Source organism: Peromyscus eremicus, chromosome 9 (assembly GCF_949786415.1).
Source record: "Peromyscus eremicus chromosome 9, PerEre_H2_v1, whole genome shotgun sequence".
Lineage (NCBI taxonomy): Eukaryota > Metazoa > Chordata > Mammalia > Rodentia > Cricetidae > Peromyscus > Peromyscus eremicus.
In genome coordinates this window covers 92,389,821-92,402,120 of record NC_081425.1, presented here as the reverse complement: position 1 = coordinate 92,402,120, position 12,300 = coordinate 92,389,821, and the positions used below count along the sequence as shown (strand labels likewise).

General features: G+C 50.4%; 1 protein-coding gene across 1 annotated transcript; it reads left to right on the top strand.

Annotated features, from left to right (window-relative positions):
- Positions 1 to 4,730: 4,730 nt before the first annotated feature.
- Znf488 (zinc finger protein 488) lies at positions 4,731 to 5,717 on the top strand. Its single transcript, XM_059273711.1, has one exon. It carries the CDS (start codon positions 4,731 to 4,733, stop codon positions 5,715 to 5,717), a length of 987 nt encoding a protein of 328 aa, XP_059129694.1.
- Positions 5,718 to 12,300: the final 6,583 nt, after the last annotated feature.

The following is a 12,300-nucleotide window of genomic DNA, read 5'->3' as shown; positions in this document are numbered from 1 at the left end:
CGGGTGCCGTGGGATTGGTCAGGCTTCTGCCCCACAGAACTCTGTGGTTGGGATGTGGAGTGGCTTGGAGATGAGCCCCCACATCTGCGGTGACCATCTGGGAGGCACAGGGATGAGGGGATGCAGATGCAGCGGAATGAGACCTGGAAGCCTAGCTTTGGCCCTGGGAAAGATAGCGCTGTTAAAGGGAGGGCTGGGAGTCCCTACAGAGCACATGGAGGCAGCAGCGTTTCCGCAGGAGCAAGCCATAGCAGCCTCACACTATATTCCATCTTGAGAGGCTTCCATCTGGCAGTTTTCATGGAGGATAGATGTGGGAGTAGGACCTGAGATGGGCCATATAGGAAATCCCGTGCACTTGCCTGCACGATTAACCCCAAGCAATGCTGATTTGTGAGCCAGAGGTAGTCTCAGGGAGGCAGGCAATGATTCCACATGTTCATGTACACATGCACACAACCATATACAAAGGCATGTACAGACAAATGCACACTCTAATACTTGTACACCCTCATATAAGCACACACACATAAGTCACACATATATACACACTCTTCTTTGAACTGTCCTCTGCTTAGTTATTAGTTTGCTTATGTCTGCTCCATTTCTCCTTTCTCTTTATCCTCATTATCATTTATTCATTTCCCCCTTTTCTCCCCCCCCCTTATTAAGGATTAGGTTGATGGCTTTGATAGGGCATATGGTTGGATAGGCTATCTAATTCAATAGCTGGCATTCTCCAGATTCACAATGGTGTCAAAAGCTGCCCTGTGTAGTTGAGCAAAAAGACATGGGGATAGGTTGGCAATAAATGTTGGGTTGAGAAACACAATGCACTGCATAGGTTTTGTGAAAATTAAGTGAAATCAAATACACAGAGTTGTTTGTCTATACACACTTAAACAGTAGGTTACCACCACTTTACTTTTTATATAATGAAGCATCCTGGTGACCACCTTTCTGCCCTGCATGTCCCTGAGAAGAGGGTGGTCACATCTTCTTGCATGCCACTGAAAGTTCTGATTCCCGGGATTAGCTGTCCCTGGTTGGACAATGCTGCCTGGACCATGAAGGGGCATCATGGGGCCTCTGCAGAGCTGGAAGTGAGTGCAGTAAGATTAGGGAATTTTGAGGCAGGTTCATGAACACCCTTGGGTATAACATTATCTGGATCCAGCTGACTTTGGAGAAGTATCTGCGATTAGAGAAGAGACAGAGGACTTGTGTGTTTTAGTGTATTGTGGGAGTGTTCATATAAATGTGTATGAATATGTTTTTGGGAGCATATGTGTATTAGTGTGTGTTTGTGTGAAAATATATGTATATTTGTGTGTTAAGTGTGTGTGTAAAGTGTGTTTGTGTGTGCGAATGTGCCTGTGTGACTGTGTATGTGTGTCTGCGTGAGCTCATGGAATAGAAACTCACTGGTGGGGATTCAAACAGACTTGCTATTATTTGAGAAAGAGAGGAGCAATTTATCCAATTAGTTACATCTGGGAGATCAGGGCTGAACTGTGGAGATGTTTTTAGCCCATTTCATAGTAGAAACCTGGGGCTCTGAAGGGCTGGTTGCTTTGCCCAGGGTTACCCTGTGGCTGTTGTCACCTCTGCACTCAAAACACTGGGCAATATGATGCCTGATGCTAGAAGCAGCCCCACTGAAGCTGTGGTTTAGAAAGGATGTTGAGGTGATCCATTTTGTCCCATCAGCACACAGTATAATGAGGGACCTGGGGACCAAGAACCACACAGAGGAGGGGACTGTGTTTGCTTTTTTTTTTTTTTTTTTTTTTTTTTCCATAGCAGCTGTTCAAAAGCTTTTGTCAGAGGAGACAGTGTCGAGGCTCCCTTTTCGTGCACTTTGGGTAACTTCTATATTTTAACTCCCTCAAAAAGCTGATGCTGGTTGAATCTCTCTGGGGACTTCTGAAGGAAAGGGGCAGGTGGGAGATGCATGTGCTGTGTGCTCCCTGCACAGGGAGGCGGAAGGCAGAGAGATGATGCAGCTGCCCAAGAAGCCTGAGTCCCAGTGAGGATGGAGCCTGGTCACTTCTGAGTCACTCTGGCTCAGGGTAAGTTTTTCCAATGATGAAAACTCTAGAATACTGGTCCAGTCAGCACTGTGGTTCTGCCAGCACTGTGGAGGGAGATGGTTAGGTTCTGTTTCCTAGTTTTAGAACCAGATGGCTGGGCCAATGGAGAGAGGGGAGTGCTGAAGGCCACCTTCAGAGAGCTGATGGCATTGCTTCCTATGCGTTTCCCCCATAGTGTGCTGTTCCCTCTAAACCATGGCACCTCCGGGCACAGTCAGAAGCCAGTTCACCGGTGGATGCCCAATGGTTTGGGACAAGTAGACAGTTGAAATGGGTAGAGGGGAAGTGAGTGGGTTTAGGTGCAGGACGAGTCAAGAGTGAGTGTGTCTGGTGAGTGGCGAGCAGGGAGACTCAAGCTCTAGACAGGAACAAGGTCAGGTGGAGAGTGGACTGTGCCTCAGGGTGACGCAAGGGCCAGACACAGCCCACACCCACCCTGCCAAGTGTTCCTCTAGCCCTCTGGTCACTTGTACCTACAGAAGCCCCTGTGTCCGTCCCTCTCAGTACCTGAAGTGGCCTAGCACACCTGACAACAAGAATTAAAATCAGCCTGCCAACCAGCAAGGAAAACTGTTAATGTGGGTGCAAACACATTAGAATTGTCAGGGAAGTCAAGCTGGCAGGTGACACTGTTTATGTTCTGCTGATATGGTAGTGGCTGCCCCAGATGCAGGGATGATGCTGAGCTGCTGGTGCCACTGGGCCGTAGCCTCTGTGTGTGTGTTTGCTCACACGTGTGCACATGTGAGTGTGTGTTGTGTTGACATCCTCCCTGATAGAGTCCCGGAGGCAAGCCCTCAGAGTTGGGTGGGGTTGTCACTTCTAGACAGTCACAGTGCTTTGGATTGAAGTAGCAAACATCAGCTTTGGCCGACTCAGAGAAGGAATTCATTAGGATATGGGGCAGAGTAGGTCCCACCAGCAGAAGGATGGCTGGAGACCTGGACTGGAGAAAGACAGGGACTGAGTAGCAGTGGAGAACCCTGGTAGTAGGAACACACTGGAAACTGGACTTGACTGGGAAGATGCTAGGTACAAAAACAATCAGATATTTACTCTATTGTCCCAAGAAGCAATAATCTTCCCTTCCTTTTGGCTGGTTTAGGAACCTTTTGGTCCAGATAGTACCTTCTGATTGCTTGCTGTATGACTTATCTAGGTGCCCTCTGTGGGTAGAGAGTGGCAAAGGCTCTTTCTTCTGGGCCTAAGACATCAGCAGAATAGAAATGACACCCATCCTGCCCAGGGTGTCCCTAGAGCTGCAGCTGGACAATATGATGACTAAGGCAGGGGAGGGCAGGGTGCTGATGGAGGCCATTCCTTTGCTTGATGGGCAGGCTCCTTAGGGACCCTCAGATCTGCACACTCGGGGAGATCTGCAGTTCTCAAAGGAAACGGTGCTGAGTTATAATCTCCATTGGGAGCAAAAGCCACTTCTAAGCATGTGTTTGGTGGTTAGCTCCCACAGTGTGGGAAGAACGTCCATGAGATCCTGCCCTGGCATCCCTCGGGACTCTGGGGCTTTAGTCCTCAGCTGCTGCGCCCCACTGTGGCTACCCATGTTCCTCCCTTCCACTTGCACTGTGACCCTTCCACAGCTTTCCTTTTGTGACTCAGAGAACAGCCAGATCTAGGTGAGGTGAAAGTGAGGTCTCTATGGAGCAGTCCTGAGGCTTCATAACAAAAACCCACCCTTCTTCCCCCTGTCCCTGGCTTTTCTATCAAGCCCCTGACTCCCAAAGGACTCCACAAAAAGCACTCCCTATCAGGGACTGAAGCAGGGGGAAAAGTGCATAAAACTAAGCAGTGGCCACTGGATGGTCTCAGCTGGACTAGGGTCCACAGGGAAAGGCGGCCTGACCATGCAAGGCTTGGGTGGAAGTAGGGAAAGCAGGGATAAGGGATCCAAGATTGGTCCAGAGGAATCAACACAAGTGGAAGCAGGCTGGAGTTGTGATGTGGAGGAAGGGGCTGCTAGTGTCGGAAACGGAAGGAAAGGCATGCCATAGGAGCCAAGATAACGAATCCATGAACCTTCCAAATGCCGCCTCCTGATGCTGTGGCTTCCCCCAGGCTCTGGACCAGTCAGGGCCAGACAGAGCTCCTGGAACCGGAGCTGATGGTACCTTCTTCTTGACTACAGGGTCAGCTTGTGGGCAGGTGTCCAGGAACTCCTGTTTTCTGCCTCACAGCAGGCTCCCTTCCTTACCTCTTCAGCTTCCGTGGTTCTGAGCCAGGTTTGTTAACCACAGTAGCTGTTTCTGTGGCTTCCCTGCCTTTCCCTGCAAGGGGTCGTGGCACATTCATCTGGTGCCAGTGCTCCAGCGCTCTTTCTGGCAGACACCTGTCTCCACCTACCGCTGGAGTCTAAACTATCTGAGCTCATCCTTTCTCTCTTTCTCCTCAGATGATCCTGCTCCCACCTCACAGACAGTGAAGGAAGGCCGGAAAAAGTGGGCTGGGCTGGTGTCAGCCTACATGGGGCACTGAATGACCAGTGTTGCTCACTGTTGCTCTCTTTTTCTGCAGAGAGTCGTCAAAGGCATCCAGTCCAGGCTTCACTAGGGACTTTCCAGTCTCATAGCTCCTCCTGGGGGTAGAGACTGGTCCTTTGGAACTCCAAAGCCCTCTAGATGAATGGCTGCTGGAACATCCACCTTGCTTAGCCTGTCAGGCCTTGCTGATCACATGGCTGAGGGCAAAGGGGCTTCTCTGAGTCCTTCAGTTGAGAAAAGATGGAGGCTCATGGCACCCGAGCAGGTCCAGTCAGGGCTGCTCAGGAAGACAAACCTGGACTCTGGAGCTGCTGCAGGTAAGAGTGGCCAAGATGTGGCCTGTTCTGAACTGAGTCTGTCGACAGCATTGACCAAGCCTCGACTGGACAGGCCTCTGGCCTGTAAGGCATGCACAGAGCTGCCATGTCTCCAGGAGAGGCCAGGGGATATTGAGGCTCAGAAGAGGAAGCCAGAGGACCCAGAAGGCCAGCTTGGCACTCAGCAGCCACTCTTGGATCTCCCCAGAGCCTCAGTTGATGGCACAGTGTGCTCAGTATGGCCGGGTGCAGCCCGGAGTGAGCAGAGAAGCGCTTTCAGCAAGCCGGCCAAGCGCCCAGCAGAGAAACCCAGGCGCTCCCACATGTTTCTGGCCAGTGGAAATGCAGAGGGCCCATGGGAGCTCTCAGGACTCATCACCACTGTGGACATCCCATGTTGGGCTCAGCTGTCAACTTTCAAGGTCATGGGTGATTTCTGGAGATTACACACGTTGTCACAGAACATTCTATTCTGCAATGCTTTCCAGGGGGCTCCCACACCATGGCTGGATCACACCCAGGTGCAAGTACCCACATCCTCACCACCTTCTGCCACAGCCTCTCGGGCTCTTTTGCCCCCCACACTCTCCTCCCCAGGCTTGTCCACTCAGAACTGGTGTGCAAAGTGCAACCTTGCCTTTCGTCTGACGGCTGACCTGGTCTTCCACATGCGGTCCCATCACAAAAGGGAGCATGTAGGCCCTGATCCGCATTCTAAGAAACGGAGAGAGGAAGTCCTCACTTGCCCCATTTGCCATGAGTTCTTCCGGGAGCGCCACCATCTTTCCAGGCATATGACCTCACACAGTTAGTAGGTGGCTAAGGAGAAAGCCGATGGCCATAGTGTCTAGTGCTCAGTGGTGAGGCACAGGTGATTCCTGGCCTTTATTGACAAGGTTGTCTCAGGTGTCTTCAAGGTTGTTCCCTTTGCTTCCCAGAGATGAACAGCTCAGTTATAATTTGTCATGTCCTAGCCTCTGTGACGTGTTTTCCTGGAAATTCATGCATTAAAATGGTGAGCTTCGCTCATGGGATAAGGGGACCCATGATCCAGGGAACGGGCCTGTTCCTGGCTCTGTTCCTAGTGCCCTGCATGAAAGCATGTGAGCATAAGACATTGGCTTTGCTGGCAAGCAAGCCTGCATTCAAGGTGGGCTCTCTTGCCTAAGAGCCGCGACCTTGGACATGTTCCTTTAACTTGCTGACCCTCAGTTTTCTCATTTTAAAATGGTGTGCTAATAAATGCCATCAGTCTTGAGGAAGGTGTGTGGTAAGTGGCCAGCTCGTTTTCCTGGTAGAATGTGAGCACTAAGCGTATAAAGTTCCTAGTCACTGCTTGAGCTAGTCAGCTACATTATTTGTGAAATCTCAGGGGTGAACAAGTACTGGGTTTCTCTGCCATGAGTGTGTAGCAAGGCTGAGGATGAGCTTGGCTTGGCAGACGTGGCTCAGGCTGCATTCAGGTCTATGTCCTTTTCCTGCTGGGTCAATACTCTGGACACAGTGAAGCTGGGAGCAGAGATGGCAGCTGAAATGCTCAGTTAGATTCCCGGGCTCCGCCTGGGTCACAAGCCTAACCTTCTCTGGGACAACCTACATCCGGGCCTAAAGGGACTAAGTGGAAAAGTGGCCTGGCTGAAACCCTAATGAGGGAGTGGGGGCAGCAACCAACCCTCCTGTTCTCCGGGTCTTCACACTGTGAATATGGGAGAAGAGGAAAACAGACATACATCATTCACTCTGCGTGATTCCCAGGTTCCATCCTTCCTTGTGATCCTGAGCCGAGCAGGAAGGAACAACTGGAGGGAACTAAGAATGAGGTCCCCAGCAGGCACTTTACCTCTGGTCATACTGCCCCCCCCAACACTGGAGGACATAGACAGTGAATTCTCGTACTACTGCAGAAGAATTTAAACTTGAGAAGGTTAGTGACTTTCCCAAGGCCACTACTCTAGAGTATTGATGGAAGAACAAAATCCAGTGACCCCCAGATCTGAGCTTATGTCTCTTCCAGCCTGCTGCATGTCTGCTTAGCTAGCATGGTCACAGAGCGTACTGCATGACTCAAGAACTGGAGCTTAGAGGCTGGCCTAGTCTCCGCACGTCCATTTCAACTTAACCTTGCTACTTGTGCACAGATACAAACACACATACACATGCACACACATACAGATACACACACACACATGCACACACAGACATGCATACACACAGACACACACACACAGACACACAGACACACACATGCACACTCACACACACAGACACACTCACAGACACAAACACAGACACACACATGCACACACAGAGACACACATGCAGACACACACATACACACACACACACACACACACACACACACACACCACTCTTCTCTTGAGCACTTTTCTCCATCCTGTACACTAAGTAGTGTATAGATTTGTCTTGTTCACTGGAGCACTCATCACTAGAGTGAAAGCGGGCTCTGCTGTTCGTTCCTGCTGTATTCCCATCATCTGGAACAAAGCAGACATACAGTAGGCACTCACACCTATCTGCTGAAGGATATAACAAGTTACCAAATGAATGATCTGCCTGACTCTGGCCTTGCTCCCGACAACTCTTGAGTTGGCAAGGAGGGCAGGAGGTGGCGTCTGTCAAAAGCAGGTTCACGCTGATCTCTGGCGCAGTGGATTGACCCGTGATTTCTATGCCGTCTCTTTGAAAGGGGAGTGCTTCTGTCATGAGGTGCAGATGATGCTCGGAACTGATGGCAGCACAGCTGTTTGGCAGCCCTTCAGATTTACAAGTTCAAAGATGTTTGGGAGTCCATGACTTAGGATTTGTTAGTGACACAGTTCCTCAGAATAAGCATGCTGGGCTCTCAGGCTTCCTCTGGAGGTCAGCTCCCCTCTCCTGTCTTCCTCTCTCACGTCACTTGTTCCTCCTGGAGAGGCGACTTTAAACCATGACTTCCTGAGTTATCTTTTTCATTAAAAAAATAGCCTGGATATTTTCATTTCTCAAAATTCATTTGAAAATTCTGAAGTGCCAGCTCCCTGTTTTCTTTCTGAAGACATGGCTAAAAACAACCACCTCTGAACTAGGAGGTGATCCTCACATAAGGCATTCTGTCCACTGACACCTGTCCCTCTTTTACTCTCCAGAACTGTGAACAATAAATTCCTGTTGTTTATAAGCCACTCAGTCTATGGCATTTTGTTATAGTAGCCAGAACAGATCAGGCAACCACCTTATACACAGTTCAGTTACTGCTTCTAGGGGTGTAGGAATGACTCAGTGGTTAACAGTGCTTGCTGATCTTCCAGAGGACCCAAGGTGGGTTACCACACCAATGCTGAGCTTCACAACTGCCCTGAACTCCAGCTGCAGGGAATCTGGTGCCCTCTTGTGGCCTCAAGCGGTGCCCGCACACATGTGGCACAACCACTTCCACATCTGTAAATATAAAATAATTCTTGGAAAAACTAAGGCTTCTAAGAAATCCTCAGGGGCCAGGGGTTATGACTCAGTAGTAGGGTGCTTGCCTAGCATGTGTGAGACACAGGTTCAGTCTCCAGCACTGCCCAGAATTTAAAAAAGAATTTGAAAATGAGGCTGAAGAAGGCCATGCTGCATTCAGATCGACTTACTAGACAATTACCAACAACTCATATCCCGAGCGCTTATAGTGCTGAGTTTAGACCATCACTGAGGTTTTCTTTTTACTGTCATCTTGGAAACAATTAAAATCACCATGATGACAGGTCCTAATTCTGAACTTGTTGCAGATTCCTGGATCTTTAGGTCAGGGATCCTAAATGCAAATGACTGTATGATTAGAAAAACGTGTGTAGATGAAGGGGCCAGAGCACAGACATGGTGGTGGCACACCTTGGTGACAGGTCTTGCCATGAGCTTGGATGGGTTTCCTGGGGAAAGCCACCCCAGAGCTGGCCTGAAAGAAGCTAAAAGAGAGAGCAGCAAGCCAGGAATTAGTGTAAAAGTACTTGTCTACTAACTCAACTGCTGCTTAAACACAGCTAGGCAGATGGATGCCTTCTTGTGGTGACTTGGAGGAGGGTTTCCTGGACCAGGGTTGGGATCTGGTATGTCTGGCTTCCTTTTGCTGCATTCTGGCAATGTGAGTGACATGGACAACGTGGCATGGACTTGCTGTGTGGAGAATGAAAGAACCATCAATCAGCTGGTGCCCCACCCCCAAGTCTGATAGGCTTCCAGCTGTTGAATGCACCAGGGGCCAGGCCCACCCTTCTAACCTCACTCATGGCCCCTATCCTCATGAGCACTGGAAGAGACCTGCTGCACAGGCTGGAAATATGAAAAGCCCAATTACAGCCCTTGCCTCCTCCATCCCCCTGGGAAGGGATGGCACTCCCTAGAGGCCTCTCTGTAAGCTGCTTCTCCAATAGAGATTTCACAAATCCCCATCATTTTATACTTTCCTTATTACAAGTCTTGTGACAGGCCTAAAGGTCATATAGTATATGAGATATGAATCTGCTGGGATAAGTCCCTCCCTCTTTAAGGAAGTTATTCTATGATATGATGTAACTTAAGATACCTCCTAGGAGAAAATGTTTAGAAATCCGTTTTGTATGAGGGGTGGGAAGAGAAGAGAGGAGGCTTTAAATGTAGCTTTCCCTCTTTTATCCATGATGTGTTTTCCAGGGCTGGCGGCAGGGGACCTCCGGTGTCTGGTCCCTTGCTGTTCTAAGATCCTCAGGTTAAGAGGCTATCTTCAGTACCAGTCACTGGTCTGTAAAGTAGAGCTGAGGTCCCCAGGCCAGGTGGCAGCAGCTAAATCCCTCAGGAACCAGTAGGTGGTAGCTAAGTGCCCTCCTGTGGGGACCTGGAGAGCTTGCTGGCCCAGGAGTGGGCTTTAATATGCCTGGCTTCCTTTCATTGCATTCTGGTAATGGTGGTGACCCTGGGCACTGTAGGGTGAGTGAGACAGGAGATGGCCAGGGGCCTCCCCTCTGTGCTGGCCTAGCCTCAGCAGGGGTTCTGTGGGGACCTCCAGATGCTCTCCTCACCTTCCTGGTCGAATGCGGATGGGATTCCTGATGCCCCCTGCTGTAGGGAGCCAGGCCATGCATACTCCAGCAAGACTTTGGAGGTCCAAGTCCTTTCCTCTGATGACCAACTGCACCTGGGCATGGCACTCGAGCACACTCAGCGCCATCCTCTATCTTGGCCACCTTGGTCCTGTTGGTCACACCCCGGCCAGGGTGAAGACTGTGCCAGCTCCCTAACCCTGCTGTTCATATCGAGGCCCTGGACCTTCTCTGGAGCTCTTTGTCTTGCATTCACTCCTTGCATGGTGTCTGGCCTGGCATCCTCAAGATTTGCCCCAGGGAGAGAGGCAACCATACAGAAGGTTATGCATCTAACAACCCTGAGTTCATTTTCTGTACCCAAAGGCTGGCTTTGGTCGAGAACAACGGAAGCCCCTTAGGCAGGTCTTGCCCAGACAGAGCCAGTTTGGAGTCCTTCCAGAGCTCTTATAATCCACTAACCGTGCAGGTGGTGGGAACACCCGGACTATTAGGACCAACTGGACTCTCGGGCCCTCCAGCACCCCTGACAAAGGTCAAGGGAGTTGCCCCACCCTTGCTGCTCACAGTCTTAGGCTCCTTCTCCACCTGATCTGCAGGATGGGACAGGTAAGTCTGACCCTTGAGAGGAATGCCATCAGAGATCAAGGCCTTTCAGTAAAATCAGCCCCTTGCAGCTCATAGATGAGGCAAAAGGCTGAAGTGGGTGCTCAGGCACCAAGCTGGGGCCTCGAGACCAGGGAGAGAATGACAGATGGGGCCAATATGGAGTAATGTTAGATATTAACTCGCCGGACCCTGGTGTCAGTGTGGCAGAGGAGCAAGAGAGGGCGGTGTCTGGAAGTAATGTATGGGTGAGTCCGAGATGCTGAACTGGGGACAGGAGCTGCCTTGGGTCAGGTGGGGCCGGAGAGTGTGGTGGTATTAAGTACAGACAGCTTCTGGGACCTGTGTATGTGTTGTTCCTTGTTTCTTTTACTTAGTCTTGTCTCCAAGCAGGTACCGTGAGAGGGTCACATAAGGAAGGCTGACTTATTCTGCTATGCAGAGAATATTGGTTTCTTTCCACTTCACATCCCCTCCCCAGGCCCAGGGGACACTATGCACCATGTGACGGGAACACTGGGATCTTCAGGTCAAAGGTTTGGTTGAGGTCCCACCTATCCCCTCACTAGCAGCTCCAGACTGCACTAGTCTCTAAAAGAAAACAGTATGGCTGATGGAGGCAGAAGGGAGTTTCTGGGAGGAGCCTGGATTGTGTCCGGTCTCAGAAGAGCAGCCCGAGAGATCTGGCTGGATAGTGGGTAGGAAAAATAGGCGGCTTAGGCAGGCCCACAGCTGACGTCATACCTGGGAGCTGCCTCCTGAGGATGCTGCTGCTGCCCGTCTGCACTGCCCACTGGGCATCCGGCAGGATGCTGATGCCTAGACTTGTCACTTGTTCCAGATTTAATCTTGACCCCAGGTTCCTCTAACTAACCAAGGTAGAACCTTTGCCCACTACCAGGGAGCTGAGCTTCCAAGACATCCAATTTTGAATTAGAAAAATGATGACGTCTGACTTTGGCTGGACTTCTGATTAACAGTAATTTTTCACAGGTGTAATATTTACCTCCCTTACTGAACACATGAGGGAACGGAGGCCCAGAGAGTGAAGTAAGTCTCCTGGAATCACACCAACCAGAGCAGGCTGGACTGGTCCTCCCACTCAGGCAGGCTGACTCTAGAGTCTAGGAACATGGCCTCTTAGGGACTCTTTGCTGTAGGCGGTGCACTTGGGAGTGAATCTCCACAGGGTGAAACACCAGGTGGTCTGAAGGGGAGCGAGCCTGCTGCGTGGCATCCGGCAGGTTTCTGGGTTTCCTGCACCTCGGTGGCCTCCCAGGTGAAGGGTGGTGATAGTTGCTCACGTGAAAATTAAGAACCTTGATTATCCTCCCTGCTGAACATCCACGGGCTCTCTGTCAGCTGCCGCCCCTAAAGCTCTTGGTCTCGGGCCTAAAACCCAAGTCTCCATCCATAAATGCCCACAGTGCCAGACAAGGAGAGAAAGGCATACACAGAAAAACCACTGGTGCCACAATTACAGACAGACACACTTTTGTATTTCAGAATGACTGCCACATCTGCAGATAGTGCTATGTGCTTATTATGAGGACCTAGAAAAAGAACAAAGTATTAAAAAGAAAGATAGAAATACCACTGACCGTTCTATCACCAAGAATTCAATTTAGGCTATAAGCTAAATTAGAGAAAGAAGCGAGAGAGAAGTGGGGGGAGGAGGAAGGAGGGGAGGGGGCCCCTAGAATCGGAGTGCTTGAGCCCTGCAGAGCAGTCA